We start from the raw sequence: 14,237 nt of genomic DNA on the forward strand, positions 1-14,237 counted from the left end.
ACTTTTAGTCCAACAAAAAAAAATGCAACAAATTCTGCCACTCACAGGAAAAAACATCAACAAAAAAATCCCCGCCTGGCAATAGTTTAACCACCGCTGGAAACTTAACTACTATGGCCAAGCCTAAGAAGAGAACATCATCCTCAAAGAAGGATACTTTCAAGGAGGTCTCCAATGATATTCCTAAAGTATCTTCTCCTAAGCAAGACCCACCTAAAAGTATCTTTAAAGATTCACCAGTCTATGACTTGTTGCATTATTTTGAAAAAGCCCCTGTTCAATGGGAAGCAAGATACATCCTTGTTCTTACTGCAGTATTATTAAGATCTGCTGTTGGTTTAGGTGGACATCTGGGATATCACACCCCGCCAACTTTTGGAGATTTTGAAGCACAACGACATTGGATGGAATTGACAATTAATTTACCTATTTCAAAATGGTATTACTTTGATTTGTCATATTGGGGGTTAGATTATCCCCCATTAACTGCATATCATTCCTATTTACTCGGTATGATTGGAAGTTTCATCAATGGGTCGTGGTTTTCATTGGATGAGTCTAGAGGTATGGAAACTGATGGGTTAAGATTCTTTATGAGATTTATGGCCATTGCAAGTGAATTGGTCTTGTATATCCCTGCCATATTGACAATTGCCAATATCTTGGGTAAAAAGTTTAATATTAACCGGATGGATCAAATAATTATTTCGTTGGTTATTATCAATCAACCACATTTGGTATTAATTGACCATGGTCATTACCAATTCAATTCAGTTATGCTTGGATTCTTTGTCTATTCTGTAATTGATCTTATAAAGAATAATTTGTACTTGGCCAGTATTTGGTTTGTCAGTTGTATCAACTTTAAGCAAATGGGATTATACTACTCCCTCTTCATTTTCTTTTACATATTGAGTCAATTGAAATCGTTCCTGGGATTTATATTAGTTGGGTTAACTGTGGCCATTACGCAATTTGTCTATTTACTTCCGTTCATACTAACCAAACCCGAATCAGTGCTTCAGATTGTTCTCCGAGTTTTCCCTTTTAATCGTGGATTATTTGAAGATAAAGTCGCAAACTTTTGGTGTACTACAAATGTCTTGATCAAATATCGGGAAATTATTGATGCTGCTCAATTACCTAAATTGGCTTTGTTGGCGACATTATTAGCAGTGATACCAGCAAATGTATACTTGTTTTTCAAGATAAGAAGCAGACCATCTACAAAAATCCAAGGTTTGATCTATGGATTCTCGCTTAATTCTTTATCGTTTTACTTGTTTTCATTCCAGGTTCATGAAAAGAGTATTTTAATTGCATTAATACCGATTTTATTGTTGTTGTTGATTGATCATAAAGATATTGATATTATTCAATGGATAAATAATGTCGGTACTTTCAGTTTATATCCGTTGTTAAAGAAAGATGAATTAATAATGCAATATTTTGTGAGCAATTTCTTGATCAATTGGTTAATCGGTCCAAAGATCTTGTTGCAAAAGAAATATCTGTTGAATACGGTTGTAGTTTGGGGTACATATTTGCTAATGATTGTTTATCATGTTATTGACGCTACTATGAGTCCACCCACAAGATATCCTGATTTATGGGTTATTTTAAACATTGCAATTTCATTTGCGGGATTCTCATACTTTTGGCTTTGGTTGGTGTATAAGATCTACAAGTTATAGTTTCATAGTTATCATATTAATCTAATCTGGTCTTCTATATAATAAGAATCCACTCTTTACACCAACTTTAGTATATAGTAATTGAGCACGATGGTTTTCAAATTGAGTAGACCAGTAGCATTTCTTACAATTCAATCTATCAGCCTCAGAGTAAATATACTCAATCAACTTTCTGCCAACACCATGTAATCTATTGTCGGAACAAACAAACAAATCATTCAAATAAAGGGCATTTTCAATAGTCCAAGTATTTCTATGTGTCAAGTAATTGGCAAATCCAATAATAGTGCCGGTTGAATCGTCAATAGCTACCACGGAGTAAACTGGTTCATTTGGATCAAGAAATCTTCTAAATGTTTCATTGGAGATTTCGGGAGTTAATTTGTGAAGTGACTTGTAAAATTCAATGTATCCTCCTGGTCCTGTCCAAAGCTCGAGCCATCTTTCCTTGTCCTCGTCTTTAATTGGCCTTAATGAAACTGACATTTTTGATTTAATTCTTGAAAATTTTTCAAACTGGGGAATTTTAGGGTCTATTTATACCTAGACTTTCTAGAAGCTTATCAGGCAATGACTAACCAGCCGCCCCACAAATTTCTCGATCAGGAAAAAAACCGCTAAAATTTTCACCTGTGTTTTTTTATTTTTTTTTGACTCACGGGAACCTCGTTCCGGAGAAACCTTATCAGGAAGTGGAGTCAGAAAATACCAATGTTCGTTGTTCCACTTAGCTGAAAAGGAACAACTACGGGTAACTTAACATATTCTATCTACAAAAAGTAGAAAATAAAAAAGTTTATTGAAGGAGGTTATAATTTTCGAAAGATTGTTGCAAAAAAACCCAGTAAATACCAAAGGAATATCCTTAGTTGTTGCCAATATAATATATTCAAGTAAATGTTACAAAAAACTCAGTTGTAATAAAGTTACATATCATAGGATCAAAAGTAAGGACCATCGGTAGAGAATATACTCGGTATTATCTTAAAAAATGTACCAATATAGTTCAATCAAGTTCGTCCAAGATTTAAATCATGCTTTTGTCATACGTTAATCATGTGAGATATATCACGTGCATAATCAGAGGCCCGCTGCAAGTGCAAAAGTTTTCAAGAAAAAATCTGGCAACTTGTCCGAGTGGTTAAGGAGAAAGATTAGAAATCTTTTGGGCTTTGCCCGCGCAGGTTCGAGTCCTGCAGTTGTCGTTATTTTTTTTCCAACTTATACAATAAGTAGCTTGTATAAGCTACTTGTTTTTTTGATTACTAAAGAGGTGCTTGCAAGTATAATGAATATTATCAAATCTATAAATATTAATATACAAAAGTATCAGACAGATGAATTGAATTCTTATCCTTCAAATGATCCATATATGAATTCCACAATTTATCACCACTTCTTAAACAATTTTCATCCCCAATAATAACCATACCATACTTTGCTCTTGTAAGAGCAACATTCAATCTTCTTTCATCTCTAAGGAAACCAATTTTGCCCTCAACATTCGATCTTACACATGACATAACCATGAAATTCTTTTCACGACCTTGGAAAGCGTCAATTGAAGCAATTAATATTCCTGACACGATATGAATTGTCACTGGTTTAGAATCATTTTTGATATCATCGATATCAACTTCAATTCTAAGCTCTTCACTTTGTGGATTGATAATGTCATCCTTTACTAGAATGGACGAGATTAAATCTCGCTGACCACTATAAGGAGTGATAATCCCGATATCTTCGCGCTTGATTCCCTTTTCAATAATCAAATTCTTCACTACTTGAATAACATAGTTAATTTCACCAGGGTTGGTATAAGTGAATCCTCGATCTTCACGTAACCAATTATGCACGGACTTTTCACGAGCTTTTCCGTTCGTGTTCCAGAAATAAACCGGGTTCTCAGGAATTCCTTCCATTTTACGATCTTCGGCTGTTATACCATCTTTTAATAATCCGCCATAGAATCTATTTCTGGCAAATTCACTGATAGTAGGGTGCATACGATATTGCGTGTCCAACATATGAGGTGTCTTATACGTTCCATTAAGCAATACCCTTTCAAATAATGATAATGACAATCCAGGAACTAAAGAGAAACAATTCAATTGTTTCTGATCACCAACAAACACAAACTTATCAACTCCAGGAACAGACAACGGAATCAAAGTGGTTGGTTCAGAAGATTGGGTAGCTTCATCCATGATAACCACGGGGCATTTTGAAATACTTTTCAATTGTCCAGATCCGGCAACCACAGTAGTTGTGAAGATAACTTTAGCTTGAGCAACCATCTTCTTGGTGACTTGAAATCGCTCTTGTACGAATTTCTTGTATCCAGTAGTTCCCACACTTGGCTTACCACGTTTAATTTCGTCTACTATTGTCTGAGATCTTGTCGATAATCCCTCGTAAATCTTATGGTGCAAGCAAATTGAAGATAAATGATGACTCTTATTGTATTCTCGTTCTTTTTCTGAGGCCACAACTCTTAAAAGATCTTTTTCATGAGTTGGCATCAACTTTTCAGCAATATTGTCAATGGCAATATTGGAAGGCGCAACAACGAGGATCGGGTATGTGTTTAAGGAATCCAATAATTGCAAAATGATTTCAAAAATGGTGGATGTCTTACCAGTACCAGGAGGACCTTGCAATACTGTAATTGCATTGTTAAAGATAGATTGAATAGCTTGCTTTTGAGAATCATTTAATGTATCCCTAGTATACCTCAAGAAATTCTTAAACACAATTTGTCTAATTGGTTCTTTTCCTAAAAGCATCTTGATGAAATTGTTATTGGAAAGACTATCCATAGCATTCAAAACACGACTAACTGGTACAGAAGCAGGCATGACTTTCAAATGTTGGGCATGAACAGTTTTAGGCAATGGCTGATTATTCCAATCATACAAGGTCACCACCACTTCAATAACATCTTTCTTTGTACGTCTGCCTCTCTTTACGTTCTTACTAGAAACCTCATCAACGGCCGATATACAACCATACCAAGGAATTTCGTCGTTTAAAATCAAGAATATAGATTGCCCAATCAGGAATGGGTTCTTCTTTAATTTTTTGAAAACCTCAGAACGGAAATTATTGACAATATCTGAGTCCAGAAGAACGCTTAGTTTATATTGGGTGTTTCTCTTGTCTGGATCTTCATACCATTCAATCATGATATACTCGGACTCAATTATATTCAGAATGTTGGTAAGTTGATCTTCCAAGAACATGTTGAAACTCATTTCTCGATAATATTCGTGCAAAGAATCATAAGTGAGTTTAGGTTCACTTGCAGGATTATATTTAGTAATTGATGGAGGAAGAACAAGTTCATTACCATTCGGTATGTTATTCTTGCGTGAAGATGATGGTTCTGGAGATTTAGCAGATTCTTTACCTTTCTTTGACTTGGACTTTTTAGGAGGTTCTTTTGATTTCAAGCTTTTGTTTTCTTCATCACCACGCCCATCCATAACAACATGGGTTTGACTATGTTCCTTTCCTTGCTTTTGCTCATCATTGAGAACTGGTGTTTGACTTCTAGAAGATGTCAGCTTACCACTAGACTTTTTTGGTTTGGTATTTTCACGCTTGTCATTACCTCTGCCCTTCTTTCCTTGTGCGGAATTTTGAGGTTTGTCTTCATTTCCCCAACTGTCTAAGCTCACAGGAGTTTGATCAACTGTAGTCAGTTTATCACCAGATTTCTTGTCTTTAACAACTTTTTCATTGGATTTCTTACTTTGCTCAGGCTTGTCAGCTTGCTTGTCTTTAGCCTTATTCGCTTGCTTTTCTTTAGGCTTATCATTAGTTTTCTTTCCTGGTTTAGGTATGTCATTAGCCCTCTTTACTTGCTCAGATTTACCATTCGGTCTAGATTTATGTTCTTCTCTAGCTCTCTCCTCGCTGACTGGAGTGTGACTTCTAGCAGGAGTCAGCTTGCCACTATTGACAGGGCTTTTTCCCACTGGGGTATGTCTGCCACTATGAGCAGGACTACCTCTGCTTGGAGTCTTCCTTCCTTGCGGAGATCCTTTTCCTTTCAGAAAATTGCCGAATTTTGAAACATGGTCTTTTTGTGCTTGCTTTCCAATAAGAGCCGACCCAATTGCCTTGACTGTAGTTCCTGATTTAATTGAACTTGCCAATTCTTTAGTTGCCATATAATGAGCACGTCTTTCTTCTGCTTCAGGATCAGGTTTCCGTTCTCTTCGACCTCGTTTGCCTCTTTTCTTTCCCTTACCAAACTTGCCCTTTCTTCCCCTGTTTGATCTTTTCAAATTCTTGGGTACTTCTTTGATTCCAAGCAATACCGATAAAAAAGTATCATCATCTTCACCTACAAATTTTACATCGTAGTTAATCATACAGGCTTTACAAGCGACATATTGAGTTCCGTTTTTGTCGTTCCCCACGAACAAGTTCTCATCACTGTGACAGTTCCTACATTCTAAATCTCTGAACTTCAAATATTGGTCTAGTTTTAGGAAAAAGGCACCATTGGAGAGAGTGTATGTCGCACTTGGAGTTTCATTATTTTCAGTCTTTTCCTTTTCCAGACATTGCTGACATAAAAGGGACATATCCGTGAATCCATACCTGAGGATGGACAACTGGTGAATATTTGAGTCTTCACATTGTTCACACTCTATAGTCTCGTCGAGTTCGTTTATTCTGACATTCTTGTGTCTAGTGGTGGATAGATGTTTCAGAATCAGGTCCTTGCCGTGAGTTTCTGAACATGTTAGACATGTGAATGTGGTGTCCTTGGACATTACTGTGGTTACTGGTTATGTGTTGCAAGAAATTTTTAAACCGTTATAATTTTTTTCAGATGTGCTGGGAGAGAGAGAGAGAGAGACAAACCTTTCACCTAACAACTACAAATACTTCAAACTAATACAAAATGAAAGTAATAGTAATACATTAATGAACATCTACACTACCCAAGACAATCCAATCATTGACATCTCCTTCGCACAACACCAACTTCAACACTCCGCCGTCCCAACCTAATCCAGAAACACCACTATTAAAACTATCACTATCAACATTGTCAATGTCTAAATAATCTGAGATTCTCGTCTTGATGGTTCTCCATAATGCATTGTCAATGGGATGAATATTACTATAGACTAATGATAAGTGTGGGTCAAACTCGTTAAGTGACCAATCGGCTGCTTTCTGAGCCGCAAGATACTGTAATCCTGATGTATCAAACTGTTTAGCTTCTTGTGCAGGTGGAGATTGCAGTTTAGTTCTTTTTTTAGAAAGTTTCCTCTTTACTGTATTCCCATTGGAATCCTTGGTATACAACTGAGGATTTTGCTTGATGTTTTCCTCTTCTATATCGTGAGGTAAAATCACAAACAATTCCCGTATTATTCTGGCAAACGACACTAAATTAGGATCACTGTCGACTTGGAAATAAAGCTTTTTAAAGAATTTCCGTTGACTATTGACCCGCCCTAATCTGACTAATTTATCATGGTTTTTAGGTAACGAACTTAATGCCACAGCGCTAGCAGATAATATTCGGTCGACATCGTCTCGTGTTTTATTGGGATCATCTAAGTCTATCATTATATTTGTAGTTATGGTAATGTGTGGTTCAAATCTAGGAGGCTGTCCTGGGAACAACGTATTCAAAGATCCCATAAGGGTCTTTAATTTGTCAGAGATCTGACTATTAGATCTGGGACAGAGCCATAGAGCAACTCCTATGTTTTCTGAGTTAATAATTGATCCCATGGCGAATGCAATTGTAGTAACATACCCATTCTTATCAGTTGTAAGGAAGTGGCGGTGAAAGAAAAATAAAGTTTCCCCTAAAGATCTACGATTTTTTTTTGTTTGTCAGTGAGCAAATTAATGAATGATCTTTGACCAGCATTGAACAATAGCGAAAGCAGTTAAAAGCTACTACGCTGGTGGAAATTAAATTGTTTTTATTTCTATTTCTATAATTACAAATACTAATACTTGGCAGTAAGAACATCTACACCTTTAACTGCGGAATCGTCAACAAACCAATTAACTTCAACCCCAGTAGAAATTTCATTAACAAGCTTAGAAGGTAATTGGCTTGATTTGTCACCAAAGATTTCCTTTAAAGTGACTGCCTTACCAGCACCTTCAGCAACAAAGGCAATTGAAGTGGCTGCTTCCAAGACTGGGAATGTAAATGTAATTCTTCTTGGCGGTGGCTTTGGAGAGTCACTGATGTAGGCAATTAATTTTGATCTTTCCTGTAATAATTTATGGCCTGGAAACAAAGAACAAGTGTGGCCATCAGGTCCACAACCTAACAAGATAACATCAAGTTTACCATCAGCTGGTAACTTACTAGCGTAGTCCTTAGTAATTTCAAGATCTTTGCTTTCGTCAGCACCTTCTAATTGACCGTCTTTACCGGTCAACAAGGATTCGTCAATAACATTTAATTTTGGATTACCAGCGTCAGCAGGCAAGTTTTTCAACACTAATTCATTAAACAATCCAAAGTTGGAGTCTGGATGGTCTAACGGCACTAATCTTTCGTCACTGAAAAATACTTCCCATTGATCCCATTTGACACTTGAGGCAACGTCCTTGTTGTCAATCAAAGCTTTCTTCAATACTTTCCCTAAAGATCCTCCAGATAATGCAATTTTGAAGGTATTCTTGGCAGAGATTGCGGCATCTTGATGTTGGATGATATATTTCCCAACGGCGTTGGCAACATCAATTGATTCAGCGTAGGCGTATACTTTAGCAGGCATGGTTGCGTAGGTGATTTCAGAAGTAACAACTTGTGGTGGGAATACCTCAAATCTCAATTTTTTTATAGTTGCCGGTATTACCTTCTTAGTAATTTTTGCGTAATAATTTTTCACTGCGGGTGCACTAAGATCTGTAGCAATCTAACATACAGCAAACATCTATCTACATTATACTTGAAATAGTTTCTACACTGTAGATACTACCCCCTCTCTCCTAATATTACACTATACAATAATCATTCTAAATAATGAGAATACTCTGCACTCTCCTTGATCTTATTATTAAAAAACTTTTCCAACTTGGTGGCATTCTTATAATATGTCGTAGTATCACTATTATAAGCACGACAATTATTGAAAATTAATCTGGCATCATACAAGAACTGATCGAATGATTCATACTTGTCATTTTCAAGTTTCAGCTCCATAGTAGACAAATCCATTGGTTCTTTAATAACTTCGTAATAATCTTGAACTTCTTCTCGATTAACCGGCACGGCAAATGGCCATGCTGAGGGATGGTTTTGCATTTCTGAAAACAAAGTAACCATGAAATTGTAATGAGGCCCGCGTTTTGGTTTTTGGGCTAATTTATCCATTTCTTCCAGCCACCCGCTTTCTATTAAGCCAGGAATATCCTTCGGGTCTAATGTTACATTCTTGTTGGTTTTAAATACTTGTAATCCTGCTCGAACTATATGTGATTTTGATCTCAGTTTGATTTTCTTTTCAATAGCGGCTTTTTGCAATAATAGAATCTTTCCCAGATCCAAATATCGCATTATTGGTGGCAACATTGAACACTGCATTAATGTACCTCCTTCATAATCTTTGATATACCCCATCCATATTGATTTATCTAACGATACCTCCTTGGTGAAACCTTGTTTTTTGAAATATCCAATAGCATAATTATCAGCATAGGTTAAGAAATACATTATAGGAGAAGTTGCTCGGACATAATCTTTTAAATGATTCATCAAATGAGCACCATAACCACGAACTTGTTCGGTGGAAGATATAGCACAAAAGACAATTTCCGCAAATCCTCGATTATTAAAAGGTCTGTAAGTAATACCACCCACCACAGTTAACGGTTTTCTAACCACGGCCATGGATAAATGTGATCTGTCGTATACCAACCTGGAAATATATTCTCGAGGCATTTTAGGTAATTGTTTCTGAAAGATGTTTTTTAAACCAGTTAATACAATCATACTTTCTCGAGTATTGTCGTTGTTTACTACTCGGAATTCTATCTTGCCCTCTTTTTCCTCAATTACAGACGGTCTTTCTTTGAATGTGTATACATCTCCGTCAAAGTTGAATGTGGTTATTCTTTTGCGTTCTTCTTCAGCTTCATCATCATCGTCGTCATCATCTTCCTCCTCCTCTTCTTCATCACCTTCTTCTCCATCTTCTGCGTCTTCGTCTTTGACCTTTTCCTCTTTCTCGTCTTCGTCCTCATCCTCGTCGTCTTCCTCATTTTCACGCTTCACATGTCTATCTCCTCTAATGTTACTATTTCCATTCTCTTCATCTTTATTCTTGTCAGAACCATTGGTATTGCCTTCTTGATCGGACGAGTTGTCGGGCTCGATCTCAAGCTTGACTTTCTTGTGTAAAGGAATGTCATCGTCGTCTTCTTCCTCTTCAGGAGATAATGTTCTTTTCTTATCCACCATGGCTAATGATATCCAGTTCGACCGTTGATTGATTGAAAGGTGATTACTGTCTATAAACTTGTTGTTTGCAACATAGTGTTTACCCAAGGGCGTCAATTTTTCGTTCAGAATCAACGCCCTCGGAAATAAAACAATCACGTGATAGGAGTTTATTTCCGATCCGATGAGAAGATATGAATTTTTTTTTTTTTGCAAATAAATTATACTGATTTGTAATATTGATTATTTACTTACTACTACTACTCCATAAACATGTCAAATTATACTCATATGGACCCTAATCATAATCATGGGGCTGGTCCAGTCGCTACAGTGTTATGTTGTAACTGTGGTGTGCCTATGGATGGTTCCCAAGGGTTAGTTATGTGTTACGATTGTATTAAGTTAACCGTTGATATTACCGAAGGGATTCCCAGGGAGGCAAATGTGTCATTTTGTAGAAATTGTGAAAGATTCTTGCAACCACCAGGCCAATGGATTAGGGCTGAGTTGGAATCTCGTGAGTTGTTAGCATTATGTTTGAGAAGATTAAAGGGGTTGAATAAAGTCAGATTGGTTGACGCTTCCTTCATATGGACCGAACCTCACTCTCGTCGTATCAGAGTCAAGTTGACAGTGCAAGGTGAAGCTATGGCCAACACTATTGTCCAACAAACTTTTGAAGTTGAATATGTCGTTATTGCTATGCAATGTCCTGATTGTGCCAAGTCGTATACTACCAACACTTGGAGAGCTGCTGTGCAAATCAGACAAAAGGTGCCACACAAGAGAACTTTCTTGTATTTAGAACAATTGATTTTAAAGCATAATGCTCATGTTGATACTATTTCCATTCAAGAAAGTAAGGACGGGTTGGATTTCTTTTATTCCCAAAAGAACCATGCGGCTAAGATGTTAGATTTCTTATCAGCAGTGGCGCCAGTCAAGGCCAAGAAGTCCGAGGAATTAGTCAGTACTGATATCCACTCCGGTTCTTCGCAATATAAGTTTTCCTTCTCAGTGGAAATTGCTCCTATTTGTCGTGATGATTTAGTGGTTTTGCCAAAGAAATTAGCCCACTCATTAGGTAACATTTCCCGTCTTGTGTTGTGTTCTAAAGTTACCAACTCCATTCAATTCATAGATCCAAATACTTTACAGATTGCTGACTTATCCCCACTGATATACTACAGATCCCCATTTCCTTCATTGTTGGATGCTACTCAATTAGTTGAATTCATTGTTCTCGATGTTGAACCAACTGGAGATATCAGAGGAAAGCATGTGTTGGCTGATATCGAAGTGAGTCGTGCTGCTGATATGGGAGTTAATGATCAAAGTTTCTATGTTAGAACTCATTTGGGTGGTATTTTACACCCGGGTGATTCATGTATGGGGTACTATTTGACCAACACTAATTTCAACTCTGATTTATGGGACACATTAGACAGTGACAATATTCCCGAAGTTGTTATTGTTAAGAAACATTACGCTAGAAAGAATAAGAAGAACAAGTACAGAAAGTGGAAGTTGAAGAGAATGGCCAGAGAACATCAAGATATCGTGGCCAACGATGATTCCAGACAAGCTAAACAAGAACAAGAACGTGCTGAAAGAGACTACGAACTTTTCTTGCAAGAATTAGAAGAAGATGAAGAATTGAGACAAACCATTAACTTATATAAAGCTGGTGAAAATGCTCCTGTTAAAAGTCATGGTGATGATGAAGATGAAGAAGATGAAGATGCTCCTGAAATTGGTATTGACGAGTTGTTAGACGAGTTAGATGATATGACATTGGAAGATACTCCAATGGAAGAGTAAGTAGTTGAGTAGTTAATATTTTAATTTTAGCAGTCGCCGTCCCCCCCCCTCCCCCCACGTTACTAATTAGTGTGCAACTCCCCCCACTCTTTTTTTTTCCTTCTTTGTAATCACTTGCAGTTACTGTAAAGAACATACCAGATAACACACATAACCTGTAACATACACACACATACACATTCACCATAAACTGTAATCAATGAGCACAGACAATAAGATAGTTAAGTTCACACCCATCCAATCATTTATAGAATCATCATTTTTCATTAAACTTTCCCAACTAAAACTAGACAAGTTTAAATTAGATTCTTCCAAACATGTAATTACGGGGTTTATACAGCACCCCAAACTACTCAATCGGTTCAATGACATGCCTACTCTTAACCTTGATCAGGATAGTTTTGAGCCTGAACAAGTGGAAGACCTGTCAAAAGTGTTTATCAAAGGTGAGATATACAATGTGAATACAATCGAGGAGTTTAAACAGATTGACAAGTTACAACAGTTGACGGAATGGGGAGGGCAAATATATGAGTCTATGAAAACGGTGACTACATTTGATTATCAAGTGTTTAACCAGTTTTACATTTTGAGTTTCTCCGATTTAAAAAAATACAAGTTTTATTATTGGGTGGCGTATCCTAGTTTCACCTCCAAATGGTCAATTATCGAAGAAAAGCAACAATCGGATGATTTAAGTTTGGTCAAGATGATTGAAGAAAAAATCAACCAACTAGGAGAAAATGGCCAATTCTTCCAGCTTGTAGATGGACAGTTGGTGGATGCACCCGAAACAGACCAACCAGGCAAGTTTGTGTTTGTAGATACATGTTTGAGTAAAGATAAGAAACCAGGATCGCAACTCAAGAACTATTTATATTATATTGCACTCAAAGGATTCAAGACTATTGAATTAATGATATACCGCGTGGATGGTTCAACATTTAGCTATAAGCTTCAACTTGAAAAATACGACAAGGTTCCAAAGACTATAACTGGCTGGGAGCGTACCAGCCAGGGGAAATTAGGTCCAAAATTAGCCGATTTAGGTTCTTTGATTGACCCCAACCAACTTGCCGCACAAGCAGTAGAATTAAACTTGAAGCTTATGAAGTGGAGAATAGCTCCTGATATTGATCTTGATATAATAAAATCTCAGAAAGTGTTACTTCTTGGTGCTGGCACTTTGGGAACATATGTCGCTAGAGGGTTATTAGGATGGGGAGTGAAACATGTCACATTTGTCGACAATGGCAGAATCTCATACTCTAACCCAGTCAGACAACTGTTATTTCAATTCAAGGATTGCTTTTCCGATAGTGGTCAGGGACAATGGAAGGCACAGCGTGCTGCTAAGCTGTTACAAGAGATTTTCCCCGGAGTTGATTCAAAAGGGTTCAATTTAGAAGTTCCAATGATTGGCCATCCAATCACGGATGAACCTAAACAACGTGCTAATTTCGAAACATTATGCCAGTTGTACGAAGATCACGATGTTATATTCCTACTTATGGATTCACGAGAAGCAAGATGGCTACCTACAGTATTGGGAGTCGCCAAGAATAAAATTGTCATTAATGCAGCTCTTGGGTTTGATAGCTATTTAGTCATGAGACATGGAAGTTTATTGCAGCCACAAGATCAGAGATTGGGTTGTTACTATTGCAATGACGTGGTTGCACCTAATGATAGTTTAACTGACCGTACCTTGGACCAAATGTGTACTGTAACTAGACCAGGGGCAGCGCTAATTGCATCAGCATTAGCTGTGGAAATGTTGGTGGCTATACTTCAACATCCTGACAAACAACTAGCAAAACATGTAATCGTCGATAATAACAAGTTTGGCAGTGTACCACATCAAATCAGAGGCTTTTTACATAATTTTAATCAACAACTGAATTTGCATGCACCCAATTATAAATATTGTTCTGGATGCTCTGAACCGGTGATTAATGAGTTTAATACTAGTGGATGGGAGTTTATCAAGCAATGTCTTAATGACAGTTCCTACTTGGAAGACATCTGTGGGTTAAAACAAGTACAAAAAGAAGCAGAATTGGCTACACAGAGTTTATTAAGAGAACTTGAACTTGATACAGAAGATTATGAAGCTGTTGATGTTGATGCGGATGATGAAGATAGTGAATGGTTGTCTTGAGCTATTTTATGTAGTTTGATTGTTTGGGCGCGTAACAGATTCTTTTTTTTTTTTAATTTTTAATTTTATTTTTTTTTTTCTAAATTGTATAAGGAAAACGTAAACAAAGGTTACTGATTAT

The 14,237-nt window shown here is 36.9% G+C and overlaps 8 protein-coding genes across 8 annotated transcripts; 3 read left to right on the forward strand and 5 right to left on the reverse strand. All coding sequences in view use genetic code 12, as the record gives it.

Annotated features, from left to right (window-relative positions):
* Positions 1 to 95: 95 nt before the first annotated feature.
* On the forward strand, positions 96 to 2,263 carry ALG6 (dolichyl-P-Glc:Man(9)GlcNAc(2)-PP-dolichol alpha-1,3-glucosyltransferase; the record flags this gene model as incomplete). Its single annotated transcript, XM_007373636.1, has 1 exon — positions 96 to 2,263. One exon carries the CDS (start codon positions 114 to 116, stop codon positions 1,692 to 1,694), a length of 1,581 nt encoding a protein of 526 aa, XP_007373698.1.
* On the reverse strand, positions 1,716 to 2,180 carry SPAPADRAFT_54305 (GNAT family N-acetyltransferase; the record flags this gene model as incomplete). The annotated part of the gene is made up of 1 exon (XM_007373637.1): positions 1,716 to 2,180. One exon carries the CDS (start codon positions 2,178 to 2,180, stop codon positions 1,716 to 1,718), a length of 465 nt encoding a protein of 154 aa, XP_007373699.1.
* Positions 2,264 to 3,007: 744 nt separating the features above from the next.
* On the reverse strand, positions 3,008 to 6,481 carry SPAPADRAFT_134155 (RNA helicase; the record flags this gene model as incomplete). Its single annotated transcript, XM_007373638.1, has 2 exons — positions 3,008 to 5,212; positions 5,390 to 6,481. The coding sequence occupies 2 exons, from the start codon at positions 6,479 to 6,481 to the stop codon at positions 3,008 to 3,010; spliced, it is 3,297 nt and encodes a 1,098-aa protein (XP_007373700.1).
* A 151-nt stretch (positions 6,482 to 6,632) lies between these two features.
* Positions 6,633 to 7,364, reverse strand: SPAPADRAFT_134037 (2',3'-cyclic-nucleotide 3'-phosphodiesterase; the record flags this gene model as incomplete). Its single annotated transcript, XM_007373639.1, has 1 exon — positions 6,633 to 7,364. The coding sequence occupies one exon, from the start codon at positions 7,362 to 7,364 to the stop codon at positions 6,633 to 6,635; it is 732 nt and encodes a 243-aa protein (XP_007373701.1).
* A 233-nt stretch (positions 7,365 to 7,597) lies between these two features.
* On the reverse strand, positions 7,598 to 8,485 carry SOL3 (6-phosphogluconolactonase; the record flags this gene model as incomplete). The annotated part of the gene is made up of 1 exon (XM_007373640.1): positions 7,598 to 8,485. The coding sequence occupies one exon, from the start codon at positions 8,465 to 8,467 to the stop codon at positions 7,682 to 7,684; it is 786 nt and encodes a 261-aa protein (XP_007373702.1).
* A 218-nt stretch (positions 8,486 to 8,703) lies between these two features.
* Positions 8,704 to 10,152, reverse strand: GCN5 (histone acetyltransferase; the record flags this gene model as incomplete). The annotated part of the gene is made up of 1 exon (XM_007373641.1): positions 8,704 to 10,152. The coding sequence occupies one exon, from the start codon at positions 10,150 to 10,152 to the stop codon at positions 8,704 to 8,706; it is 1,449 nt and encodes a 482-aa protein (XP_007373703.1).
* Positions 10,153 to 10,376: 224 nt separating this feature from the next.
* Positions 10,377 to 12,001, forward strand: NMD3 (ribosome-binding protein; the record flags this gene model as incomplete). Its single annotated transcript, XM_007373642.1, has 1 exon — positions 10,377 to 12,001. One exon carries the CDS (start codon positions 10,405 to 10,407, stop codon positions 11,953 to 11,955), a length of 1,551 nt encoding a protein of 516 aa, XP_007373704.1.
* Positions 12,002 to 12,089: 88 nt separating this feature from the next.
* On the forward strand, positions 12,090 to 14,176 carry APG7 (Apg7p; the record flags this gene model as incomplete). The annotated part of the gene is made up of 1 exon (XM_007373643.1): positions 12,090 to 14,176. The coding sequence occupies one exon, from the start codon at positions 12,155 to 12,157 to the stop codon at positions 14,114 to 14,116; it is 1,962 nt and encodes a 653-aa protein (XP_007373705.1).
* Between the last annotated feature and the right edge of the window lie 61 nt (positions 14,177 to 14,237).

The sequence above is a fragment of the Spathaspora passalidarum genome (assembly GCF_000223485.1).
Source record: "Spathaspora passalidarum NRRL Y-27907 unplaced genomic scaffold SPAPAscaffold_2, whole genome shotgun sequence".
Classification (NCBI taxonomy): Eukaryota; Fungi; Ascomycota; class Pichiomycetes; order Serinales; family Debaryomycetaceae; genus Spathaspora; species Spathaspora passalidarum.